Source organism: Ascaphus truei, chromosome 4, assembly GCF_040206685.1.
Source record: "Ascaphus truei isolate aAscTru1 chromosome 4, aAscTru1.hap1, whole genome shotgun sequence".
NCBI classification, from domain to species: domain Eukaryota; kingdom Metazoa; phylum Chordata; class Amphibia; order Anura; family Ascaphidae; genus Ascaphus; species Ascaphus truei.
Window position 1 is genome coordinate 308,148,356 of NC_134486.1, and position 12,218 is coordinate 308,160,573.

The 12,218-nt window shown below is 43.7% G+C and overlaps 1 protein-coding gene across 5 annotated transcripts in view; it reads left to right on the forward strand.

The window, feature by feature from the left end:
* The first annotated feature begins 681 nt into the window (after positions 1–681).
* Positions 682–12,218, forward strand: part of REPS1 (RALBP1 associated Eps domain containing 1) — a 47,048-nt gene continuing 35,511 nt past the window's right edge. For 3 of the 5 annotated variants that reach the window (XM_075597796.1, XM_075597800.1, XM_075597799.1), the window contains exons 1-2: positions 683–1,666; positions 12,071–12,194. In XM_075597796.1, coding sequence (XP_075453911.1) covers positions 1,514–1,666; positions 12,071–12,194 — 277 coding nt within the window. In that variant the 5' untranslated portion in view covers positions 683–1,513. Of the gene's footprint in view, positions 1,667–12,070; positions 12,195–12,218 lie in introns of all 5 variants that reach the window. The other 2 variants (XM_075597797.1, XM_075597798.1) reach the window with 1 other exon arrangement.

Below are 12,218 nucleotides of genomic sequence, written 5' to 3' on the forward strand. Positions count from 1 at the left end.
GTAGCCCTCACACTCCCAGAAATCCCCCTCCCGGAGCAGGGTCAGCCTGCGAAACGGGCACAAGAGGCGGGTGGGCGCTTCACGGCTGCAGAGATACACAGACTTCCCTCCAGCTCCCCTCCTCATTGGCTCACTGCGAGACCACGTGACGCGTCGCCGCACGGGAACACAATTCTCTTGTATCCCCTGCTGCCTGACGTGTCACAGTACGTAGTCAGTTGGCAGTGAGGAGGGACTGGGACCGGATCGTGAGGCTACAAGGCAATGGCGAGTAGTGCTCACGCGGCCGCCCGCGCCGCCGGGGGTCCCAGCCCTTAATCTCGAGCCTGTAGTATTTTTTTAACCAGTATTGCCTCAGGTTTTCCTCCTGGAGACACCAATGAATAGATCAGCTTCTATACACCTAAATCAGGGAGATCTGCACCCGAGGCAATTATTGTAGGGAAAGTCCTGACTTTAATTTGTGAGATTTCATGTAAGCCTGCAATATCTGTGCTGCTAAACACCAGCAAAGCTAAATCCAAATCAATGTGGCTTCTTGGAGATCAGTGAGACGTGACCCGCGCGCCTGGGACAGCGACCGAGCTACCGTGCGCGCTCCCGCCCTCCTGCCCTCCAGGGGTCGCTGTCCCTCTTCTTCAGCTCAGCCCCTTGTTTGGCACTTGAAGGGTGCTCGCTCTAACATCCGGGTCCCGTCACGTCTATTCGGACTTGTGTATGCGACGACGTCACCCCCGGGGCGCAGCGGCAGCAGTAATATGGCTGTACTGCGGGATCAGGAGGCGGAGAAGCAGTAGAGTTGCAATCAAGGAGCCGCCGCCCCCCCGAGGCTCCCGCCGCTCAACGTCTCACTGGAGGAGCGCGAGGCTGCAGAACCGCCCGAGTCGCCGCGAGACCAAGTGGCTCCCACTGGAACCTTGTGGACAGCGGCTCGCGCCGCCTGTAACGCACGGCCCCGCCCCTTCCCGCCGTGTGCTGTACACCTGGGGGAGGACAGCACCGCACGCGCACGCTGGGCTTATACCATCTGCGGAGGGAGGGGGCAGGGGGGTGTAACGAGCTCTACTGGCAGAGCCCATGTGTGATAAGTTATTATTATCATCATCCGGGGCGTCACTAGCAACTCCCCACTTCATTCTCCACCTGCTGCTGCTGTGAAACTTCCCACCGCCCCTGCTGCGAGAGGAGAGCGGTGTAATTACTCTCCAGCTCAGCCCGGGGTGCCTTGTGAGGGGCACCCGGTGCAGAAGAGACCCCCCCCCTGTCACTCCAGCAGTATCGCTGCCTGTTGGCACATGAGCGTGCCCCTGCCCCACATCGCGTGCCCGTCTCTCCCGTTAGGACCCTGGTGAACGCGCAGGAGTTTCCCCGCTGCTCGCCTCGTCCTGAGGTCGCAGCGACCCCCCCGCGTGCGGCGTTACATGGGGGAGCTGACCAGCAGGGACACGGAGACCCCCACCTTGTAGGGGACTGTGGGGGCTCGGAAAGGTTGGGGGGCCCGCGGCTGTGCAGCATGGAGGGGCTCTCGCTGAGCGACGCGGAGCAGAAATATTATTCCGACCTCTTCGCCTACTGCGACACCGAGAGCACCAAGAAGGTGGCCTCCAACGGGCGGGTGCTGGAGCTGTTCCGGGCGGCGCAGCTCCCCAGCGAGGTGTCCCTGCAGGTAACGCACAGGGCGGAGGAGGGGCTGCGCTGAAGCGGCGGTTATTCTCGTTGCTGTGACGCTGGTGGTACATGAAATAATCTGGGGATTTCTTTCTTCTCCCCCCCCCCCCCTCAAAAAAGAGGTACAGGGGTAACCACTGCCAGCGGTGTCCCCCACCAGGGCGGGCTGACATTAACATCGCCCCTGTGACTAGTTGGGACAGAGTCACTGCTGGTAAAGGCTGCAGTGATGTGGCTGCCAGGGCGGATTGGGCACATGTATGGGACGCTGAGGAATGCATGTTGGGGTTTATATGCTGTGCAGGGTAACATGTGTGAAAGAAGTAGGATTAGAGACCTGAATAATTAACTTGCTGCTGTAAGTATAGTAGTGACCTCTTTTAATATCGCCTATAACAAGTGTTTTGTGGTAACTTGTGGGGTTACCTTGTTCATATTCCAAAACAGTTTTTGTTGTTGTAAGGGCTTGTTTTTATAACCTGTGAATCCAGGTATTGATGAAGCAGTGGAATTGTATTGTATGTCTTTATTTTATATAGCGCCAAAAGTGTACTCCGCGCTTCACAAAGAATACAGTACAGGGAATTTTTAAAAATACAATAAGTGCAGCAAAAATCAGACAATGGGAAAGAAAATCCCTGCCCCGAAGAGCTTACAATCTTAAGATTTGATGTGGTTTGGTTGTGTAGGAAGTGCAGTTTGGCTCCCTGATGCCAGGCTAATTGTGTCCCTTGGTTTCTTGTGATAACGAATATACTTGTACAAGTTTTATCTCATCCTTAAAAAGCATCAAAGTGGGTGTAAGTGAAAAATCGCTCACATCAAATTAAAAATACCACTAACCACACTCGCTCCCATTGGATGTTTGCGGTTACACAACCGCTCCTCCGCTCCCCTTAGCGCATAAAGTTAAAACTGCCTGTCTCCTGAAATTTTCTGAGTCTCCGCACGCATGCGGAAGCGGCTCCTAAAGCCGCGCTGATTGCAGATGCAGGGGGTAAGTGCATCTGCTCAGCGGGGTCTGCTTTACCATGTCCCAGGCCTTAGTGTGAGACCTTGTGGGAGACACCTGTAGATTTAGCCAGCGTTATTGCACCCGTTAATGCAACGCTCTGCATGAAAGCTGGCAAGGCCTTTAACGCCGCATCACTGAAACATGCTGACACGCCGACAGGTGTCATTTAATATCTTCCCTTTTTTATATATATATATATATATATATAACATTGCGCTAATGAGGGCAATAACGCTGGATACATTTGTGTGTCACGTTAGAGCGATGTAAGATGAACCATACCGATGTATAAAGTTTTGAGTACTGGTGTTACATTGAAGAAAACAAGGGCTCGTTAATGACAGGTGTATGTTGGGTAAAGAGCCTCAGGCCAGACAACCTGTTGGGAGATTGTTGAGTGGTTATCTTGCTTCCTGGGATGGATTGCTAGTTATTTAATTCTTGTTTTCAGTTTACGCAAACTTATTTTCAAAATCTATTTCTTAATGTTGTTTTTCTCCAACCCTGAATGTTTTCTTCTGTGGTTTCATCCTGCTGCATGCCACCACAACACCACATACTACATCTTAACTCCACAATTTGAGTCTCCCCGCCACAAGAGAAGGCATTGTTTTATATTTTACAGCCTTCTGTTTTGTGGACAGATTAACATTTAGGGACTTCAAAGCATAACATTACCTGCTATTTTATTTGTTTCGCTAGCACGTGGATGTGTATTTCATAATGCATATATTGTTCTTGTACTAGATTCACGCTGCTAATCCAGTTAAACAAAAAAAAAATGTTTAAAGACCTTTTTAACTCGGTTAGCATCAAGTAACCAAATATGGCCCCCATCCCTTTTTGATAAGCCATATGTCTGCATTGAAGTGGAGACTTCTCACAAATGACAAGCTTCACAAAAACGTTATTGTGCTGCTGGCCAACAGGTGTGAAACATTACCCAGAACCTAAAGCACAAATGTCTTGTAGTTCCTGATGCAGAGCTTCTCAACCTTTTTCTGATGAGGGGCACCCCTGAAGGATTTATACATTTTGGGGCACTCCTGCTCTTCAGACCTCATCTCTCTGTGTCTCTCTCCTTACACAATACTCGCACACCCTCCACATTCATCCTCACACATCCTACTCGCCCTTTTACTCAACACACATTTCACATTTTCTCCACCTCACACAGCACTCAGTCTTTCTTAATCATAACCATGTTCTTCTCATGGTCTGTTACACACCGTATACCTTCTCCCACCTTACAAAAAGCACCAGCTTCTCTCACTCATTCCCTATTTCCTCCAACCTTCTCCCACAACTGAAACATGTCAGCTACTCAGTGGGTGCGTCCTGCGCTGCCTGGAGATAGAGGCTTCTCTCTCTCCTCTGTGAGGGGCATAGAGAGGAGAGGTGAATCGCAGCCTCTACATCTCCAGGCAGCGCGAGAGGTGCCCGCATAACAGCCAGCCGAGTGTTTCCCCCTCTGACTGAGGGTCACGGCACAGCTGGGTTTCCTAGCACCTTGGTTTGAAACATTGTTTTAATATTTGTTGTGGGGCCAACATTGCAAAAATACATTTTCAAATGTAACTCAAAATGGTAGAAAGTGTTACTTTATTGCACTCATATCTGAGGCAATCGCCAACAAGACCTGGGTACATGCTGCAACATTTCTGCAGACAGACTAATGGCCCATCGGATTAACAGCGGGGAAACTGGCAGTGTTAATGGACCCCTGCTGTGTTAATCTGATGGGCCATTAGTCTCTGCAGAAATGTCACTGAAATGTTTGCAGCATGTACCTGGGTCTTGTTGGTGATAGCCCCAGATTTTCCGAGGCAAGTTTTAGAATACTCGTCGGTGCACCTGAAAATTGGACTGGGGCTTGAACTTTCCCAGTGTATATTTTGTCACTTTCCCATGCTTTGTATGTGGAGAGTGTTGCAGGTGAAGTTGCACAATTCTGCTCAAGTACTCGGCTTTGGAACCTGGCAAAATAACATCTTTAATATTAAGAGTAGTTCAAAGTACTGTATCTAGTAGCTGTATTGGTCCTGAACTGAATACCTGAAGATTTGTTGCAGTTTGTGACACTTTATAGTGGACTAATAAGATATGATTTATAGCGTACAGAGCTGTGCTGACTGTATATTTGAAGAGACCTGTGAGGTATTGAAATATTTATTTTTTTATTAAACAGATTCTTCAAAAAATCTCTTACTATTTTAAAACACCAGATAAGTACCGCACTTTGGTTCCAATCAGCCCCTAAAAAACAGCTTGCATAGCAGGCATGCATGGGGCAGGTTAAGGAGAGTGAAAGGATTAAGAAGCGCCCAGTAAAAATGGCAAAGTGGGGGGCTATGTGGCAAAGTGCTTTTACTCCAATGTGCGTTGCTGGATGTTCGTTCATATTTGAGAGATTCCGTGTTATTTGTAAAAATCAATCAGGGAAAGTCTGAAAATTAAGAACATTTTTCTAATATCTATATATCTATATATATCTCTATCTCACCACTACTATTAAGGTTATGGTGGGTAAAAAAAAGTGACAAAAACCCTCCACAGTAAATCATAAAGCAACTGTAAATATTACTGTATGTTCATTTGCATGTCTTAGACAGGTCTGCAACCCTGTCTTTCCCCATTGTCATCCAGCATACAGCGCTTCCACTGCAGCAAGGGATTCTGGGAAATGACATGCAAATGAGCACTCAGTGCCACCTTTTGTCTCAAGCTCGTATTACACAAGCCAATCCTCAAGCCAATGCATGCTGTTATAAACACAGCTTTTAGACAGAGGCTGTGATGAGATGCAAAGCCATGAAACCCACTCACAGACATGTTTCAACCTTGATGGGTATCATAAGCGTGAGGTTGGTCTTAATGGCAAAGCAGGTTTGAGACTAGACTAGGTAATCACCACTACTATTAAGGTTATGGTGTGTGTGTGTGTATATATATATATATATATATATATATATATATATATATATATATATATATATATATATATTTACACAGAGAAAATGCAACTTTTTAAAAATATTTATTATTTTTTGATAAGCAGAGTTTATAAAAAGCAAACTGCACTCCTAAATGGTTACCATCTCTTACTAGGGAACTTCCAACTTGAGAGACCAAGAAATAGTGGGGAGCGTGCAGACTGCAGACAACCAGTGGAGCTAGCTGAATGGAGCATCCAACTACTGCCATGTGGGAGGGGGAAATGGGTAACATAAACTCAACTGGTTAACTGTGCACGTGGCTGATCAGACTTATACAGGGCAGATATTATTGTACTGGAAGTTTGTGCAGATTTGATCAATTTTGATCTGCAACTGTCAAGATGCAGTAGACTTTATGAAGGACTCGTGTGCCCTGATTAACATGCTATTCCTAATCTAAAATTGACTTAACTGGTAGTAGGGGTTTTCCTGTTTTTGATTGTTCTTTAGGGCAGGGGTGTGTAACAAACTTTTTTTTCCCCTGCCTGGTCTACCCCCTCCTTACCTTGTCTCCGGCGTCAAATGACGCAGCGGTGTCTCGTGACCCCCACAGCGGCATTTGCCACCATGCTGCATTAGCGACGCGGCGCTGAAGACAAGGTTAGAGAAGTTGGAGAGGCCTCACTCGATTCCCCGGCATTTAATTTAAGTGGCTTGGGGAAGAGCGCAGGGCCTCCGCAACCACTGCACGCCCCCACCCCCTGGAAAATCTTGTGCACCACCTGCTTTAGGACATTGGTGGGCAACAGGTGACCCGAGGGCTTCACGTGCAGTTCCCAACCTCTGCCTGACCCAGCAGTCCTCTCTCCCCAATGCAGAGGTAGCAGAGATGTTGCTAGTCTGGGATTAGCCCTTTTCGCTCAGCTGCTTGGTGACGGTGCACTGATGAACGCAATGACTGTGCCCCTCTCCTGTTCTAAGATTAGTTCTTTGTATGAACAGGGACAGTGTTAAGTAGCACGTCGGCATAATGCAGCGGATCGGAGCAAGGAGAACCCACGGCTGCAACGTCCCTTCTGCCTGGGCTGTGTGTGTGTGTGTGTGTGTGTGTGTGTGTGTGTGTATCATGTTGCTACCTCTGCTCTAGGAGAAGGGACTTGTTCCAAGATCCTGCAAGGGGAGTGGAGGTCCTCCATAGGACCATAGTTAACTAATAGCAGTACCACACAAGTGGTAGCTTTTTAAACAGAAGAAAGTTGTATGTATTTAATAAATATTATTTTTCAACTTTGAACATTTCCATGATGGTATGGCTGGCTGTAAAATCTTTTTCTCTCTTGGTGATGAGACTGTTGGTTCTTAAATGTACAGGTAAATAGTTGTTTTATTTTGTTCTGTTTGTACTGTAAAGTAATTATGATGCTGTCTTTAGTGAAACGGATAAACATAAGTTGCTGGTAGACTTGAATTGGATTATAAAGAAAGCACATTTATTTTTCTATAGGATATATCAAATGTAAAAACGTTTACTTTAAGGCTAATCGCATCCTTCTATGTAAGCCAATTACATTGGTGCATTTAATAGTAAAGATAAAATAAGTGTGTGTGTGTGCGCCTGCCTGCCTGTTTTAGTGATTTATAAAATCTGTTTGTACTGTGTATATTGCATATCTGCAATAGGGTTGGGCAATATACTGATATGATGATGGAGAATAAGTTGGCATTGGATTTTACTAAAGCGTTAATATAAGCCCACCATGGGTGACATTGATGTTTTAAGGATAGCTGTTTACATAGTTTAACATAAAATACCGTTCGGTAGAGTTGCCAATTTCAACATTATCCCAGATGTGTTCAAACCATATTTAATGTTAAAACTAAATATAATTTTTATTTTACATTGATTTTTGTTGTTGAGGAAATGTTATCGATGTCTTCTGTAGTTTTTGTTGTGCTTAGTTATGTTTTCTATTGAATACATATATTTTAGTGATAACCTAATATCAGGATACAATTATTAATATTAATTTCATGATAAACGTTGTTTTTGTGAAACCCTAGTCTGCAGTTTGAAAACTAGACTTTTCTCCTGCTCCAGTACATCTCTCCAAAGCACTTTCTATTTACGTTTTAATGTTTTTTTTTCGGTTGTATAATTTACCCCCTTCCCTCCACTGGAAGGTTTTTCCATAAAGTGACTACCTTTTTAATGAACAAGTATTTTCTCACTTTTGCTTTGGTTTCAACTGCTCTAGTTAGTGGCTAATTGCCATTCATCTCTGAGTCTCTTGCCTGTTTCATCTGACACTTCTGGTTGTCTACTTTTGACACAGACAGAGCAAATCGCAAAGGCTAAATCACATTGGACACAGAAGGGAGTTCTGTAATAGTGATTCCAGATTAGCTAGCACATCTGTTTGTTTGCAAGAGTAAGCAACAGTCACATGGCTGCCTTGTTCTGTTACCTAGAGCCACCTAAGTGAATATTTACAATATTGCTAACCAATATAATGTAAAATGTTCCGTCTGTAAGTTAGACATTCTTCTTGACTGTGTAGATTGCATTGTAGGCTTTCATTTACAAATTACAATGATTCTTCATGGAGGTGGTTTTGAAATGGAAAGGCTCAATTCACAGCATTGTCACATATCTTTCCTTACATCTACCAGTTGTGGTGGTTTGTAGTTTTGCTTCTGATATATTGCTAAACTATTAAACAGAAAGGGGTACCTTAAGTTCAAAGGTTTTATTTGTATTGGCTTGTTAAAATGTGTACCTACTTTACTGCACATAGGGATGCAACCAGTGTGTTTGTGTTACTGAGCAGACTTCTTTGGTTCTATAAGTTGGTTATCAGAATTGGTGGTTCTTGGCCAACATGATATCAAGAGTTTAGACATCTTGTAATGAGGTCTTTGGGTAGAAATATTGTGCAACAAATTAAGAGGTCACATTTGCATGTCTGAAACTCTGTTTTTCCCCCATTATCTCTTGGCAACCAATGCTTCCACTGCAGCCAGGGATTCTGGGTAATGATATGCAAATGAGTATTTGGTGTGTAACTTTTTACTTGTCCATTTCAACATGTACTCTATCTAATAAGCTTATGCCTGCTGCATTACACAGCCATGTCTGGGTAGAAATATTAAAACTTCATGTACCGTGTAAAAAACTTTCCTTGTGAGAACTGCTTTGGGCAAGGACCACACAGTGAAGCCAATTCTGCTATGTTGATCGTATGAGGGTTGTTCCTCTTCCGTCTCCTGCCATGTCCAGCTCAATTTCAGCTATTGCTACAGCATGCTCATCCGGCAGGGGTTGTATTAGCAAACTGGCAGACTAATGTGACAAAGCATGTCTCTTTTCCCACTAAAGGGGTCATTCACTGAGTGGACGTAGATGTACGAAGAACAATAATCTCTCACACGTCTGAAGGCTACTTGGAAAAGGAGCACAATGACAAGTTGAAAGAGCAACTTAAAGCAGCAGTCCGAGCTGCCGTTCTTCTCCTCCTCTCCCCCTCCCCCCCCCCCCCCTTTAATATGTGCTTCAGTACAATACACACAATGATAAGCAATTAGCTAAGTTGCAGATCGATGCATTCTCTTGTGATCGATGGCCGAAGATTTGCTCGGGGTTTCACTAAATGGCTGTCAGTGCAGCAGATCAGGACCAAAAAGGCAAAGTTCTGTGGGGAAGATCAGGTGACCAGGCAGTCATAAGGCTAGGTCCCTGCTGCAGCGCGCTATGGCTTGCCCTGCAGGGACAAGAACTGTCCCTCAATGAGGCCGTGCCCGCTACCTACCTTGGCTGCTGTGCCGCCAGATTTTTCTGAAGACAGAAACTCTCTTCAGAACTGGCAACGGTGCGTGCGCTGGCTACGCCCCCTGGCGGTTCAGCCAATGAGGGCGAACCTGCTGGGTGAAGTCAGGCCTGCGCTCCCGTCACTCCCACCCCGTCTTTCCCCCTGCAGCTCAGTGCAGACTGGGGATCTTGGCTACACGCACCGACACCAGGGCCGCAGCCTTAGATACAATTGGTGCACTGCTAGAGAGGGGTCAGGGCTAAAAAATGTGTGCCACAGCCTGTTTTAGAAGAGGAAGGGGATGTGGCTTTGTAAATGGTTGCTATAGAAACAAAAAATGCCTGTTACATTATAATACATGAAACCATGTCTTTCAGATTTTTTTTTTTTTTAAATGCTACTACAAGTATTTTCTCATAGTACAGAACTGATTTTTTTTTAAAAGAAAAACACATAGGATATTGCTTGGACTACCGCTTTAAAATGTACATATAGATGTGAACATAGATGACATCTTTACAATATCCTTATTTTGCAAGTGAAACCTTTTAAAGCTGCAGACCAAGCAATATCCTACGTGGTTTTATTTATTTTTTGTTTGTTTTTATAATATATATCAGTTCTGTACTATGAGAGAATACTTATTTACAAAAAAAACCTGATCGATCACAGGAGAACAGATCAATCGGTAACTTAGCTAATTGCTTATTGTGTGGATTGTATTGATGCACATATTAAAGGGGAATTTTTTTTCATAAAAATACGGCCGCTTGGACTGCTGCTTTAATAAGCCTCCCTCTTTCTGTGCTGCCACTTATTATCATAGCTACTGTTTGCTCCCATAGAAATACTGATGTTGCAGGTTATGTAATATTGGAATGGTTTCTGAACACTTAGTTTTTACAGAAGACATAAACCTGTTTGTCCCATGCTGGATATAGTTGGTGTTACTCACAGGGAAGGATTAGATGAGCTGGACTCTTTGGGTGGTGTCTTTGGAAAGCGACGCTGAAGTCGGGTAATGTGGGGAAACTTGCCTGGTTACTTCTGTGGCTGTCTATTTACAAAATGCTACTTTTCTAAAAACAGCAAAACATGAAAAATCTTATGTTTTTAAAATAAATCAGTTATGTAGTATTAGATACTGTCTGCATTTGTTTTAATTCTAAAGCCATTTTTTTTATTTATGTACCAATCTTTTGGTTGCTACAGCAATAATTTAGAAAGTCATATCCACTTCCTCTTTTGAAACAGGCCCTGACACACACCTTTTTGAGCTAAGCCATTTGGCAACAAAGTATCACAAACAGATCTGTTGCTGTGTTCCAAGCACACTGTCTGTTGCTCTGAAAGCTGTTAAAGTTATTAATATAATGTTGCATATCAGGTGCAGCACAAAGTTATAAGGTGGCCATTTCATTAGGCACACAATCGGGCGTTTTACAGATTTATAACAGGAGCACCAAATGATTGCCAGTTTAGGTAAGAATGAAGAATTCTACATTGTCACATTCTTTACATATAAAAAGGGGGTGAGTGTAGTATTGCTGCTTTAACTAACAAATTAACTGAATTCAGGGCATGCTCTATTTTGAATTGGAACAGGAATGTTTTTTGCCTCTGATCTGAAAACCGTGCTTTGCGTAAATGTAATGATTGTAATAAATTTTTGTAGCATTGCAACTAACCAGGCAATATTTCGGTATCTATTGAAAACTAATTTTTTTTAAAAAGGGGAGGGGGGTTAAAAAACACATTTTTAAAAAAAAGTTTCTTTTAATACAAATTCAGAACCTATAATATAATATTTCCCTGCAGTGTGTTATAAACTTTCCTGAGTAGTATGATCATTAAAATTATAAATAAAACAAAACAAACATCATATTGACACGGCATATTCAAGTTTGTCCCTTAATACTGGTCAGCAGTGCATTATAAAGACTTGGTACTATGGGCATGAGATTAAATACATTACTGCATTTCTGTGACGCAATGCCACTTCAACTTTGTGTAAAATTGTCTCTTCAATGGGTGGTGTGGGGAGGTTTTCTAGTTCAGTTATTTTGGTTTGGGTGGAGTGGTTCCCATAAAGAATAGTCCTAAGACTACACCCAAACTATGTGTAACACATCTACTGATTTCCCTGCCTTAAAATATCAGCCACCCACAACATATTACATTTTTTAAATGTTTGTTCTTGTGTGTGGTGTTTGTTTTTTTGTTTTTTAACGATCGATTTTCAGCATCACTGTGCAGTTTTTGTATTATATTAACAGAGATTGATGTCTGACAAGAACCCCATGCCCACCTAGTCTGCCCATGTTACGTTAATATCTTGATGTTTTCTGATTCTTATGGGGTGATTTGCTTAGGTCTGTTAAGGCATAACGCACCTGATCCGCATTAACTGCCATTGGCTTCAATGGCAGTTAACGCTGTATTGGGTACATTACCCCAAAACGGACCTTCATAAATAAAGCCCTTAGTTGGGTAATGTTGCTTAGTAAACTTGTGATTGATTTCTGAAAGTGTGTGTGTGTGTGTGTGTGTGTGTGTGTGTGTGTGTGTGTTTGCTCTGCCAAATGAAAGTTTGCTGGATGGGTTTTTGACTCTATTGTAAGAGAAATATTTCCTCTGTTTTGCAGATAATGGAACTGTGCGGAGCAACAAGGCTCGGCTATTTCGGAAGAAGCCAGTTCTACATTGCATTGAAACTTGTAGCAGTAGCCCAGTCTGGTCTACCATTGAGAGCTGAAAGTTTAAACACAGGTAATTATATGGCACAATCAAAAC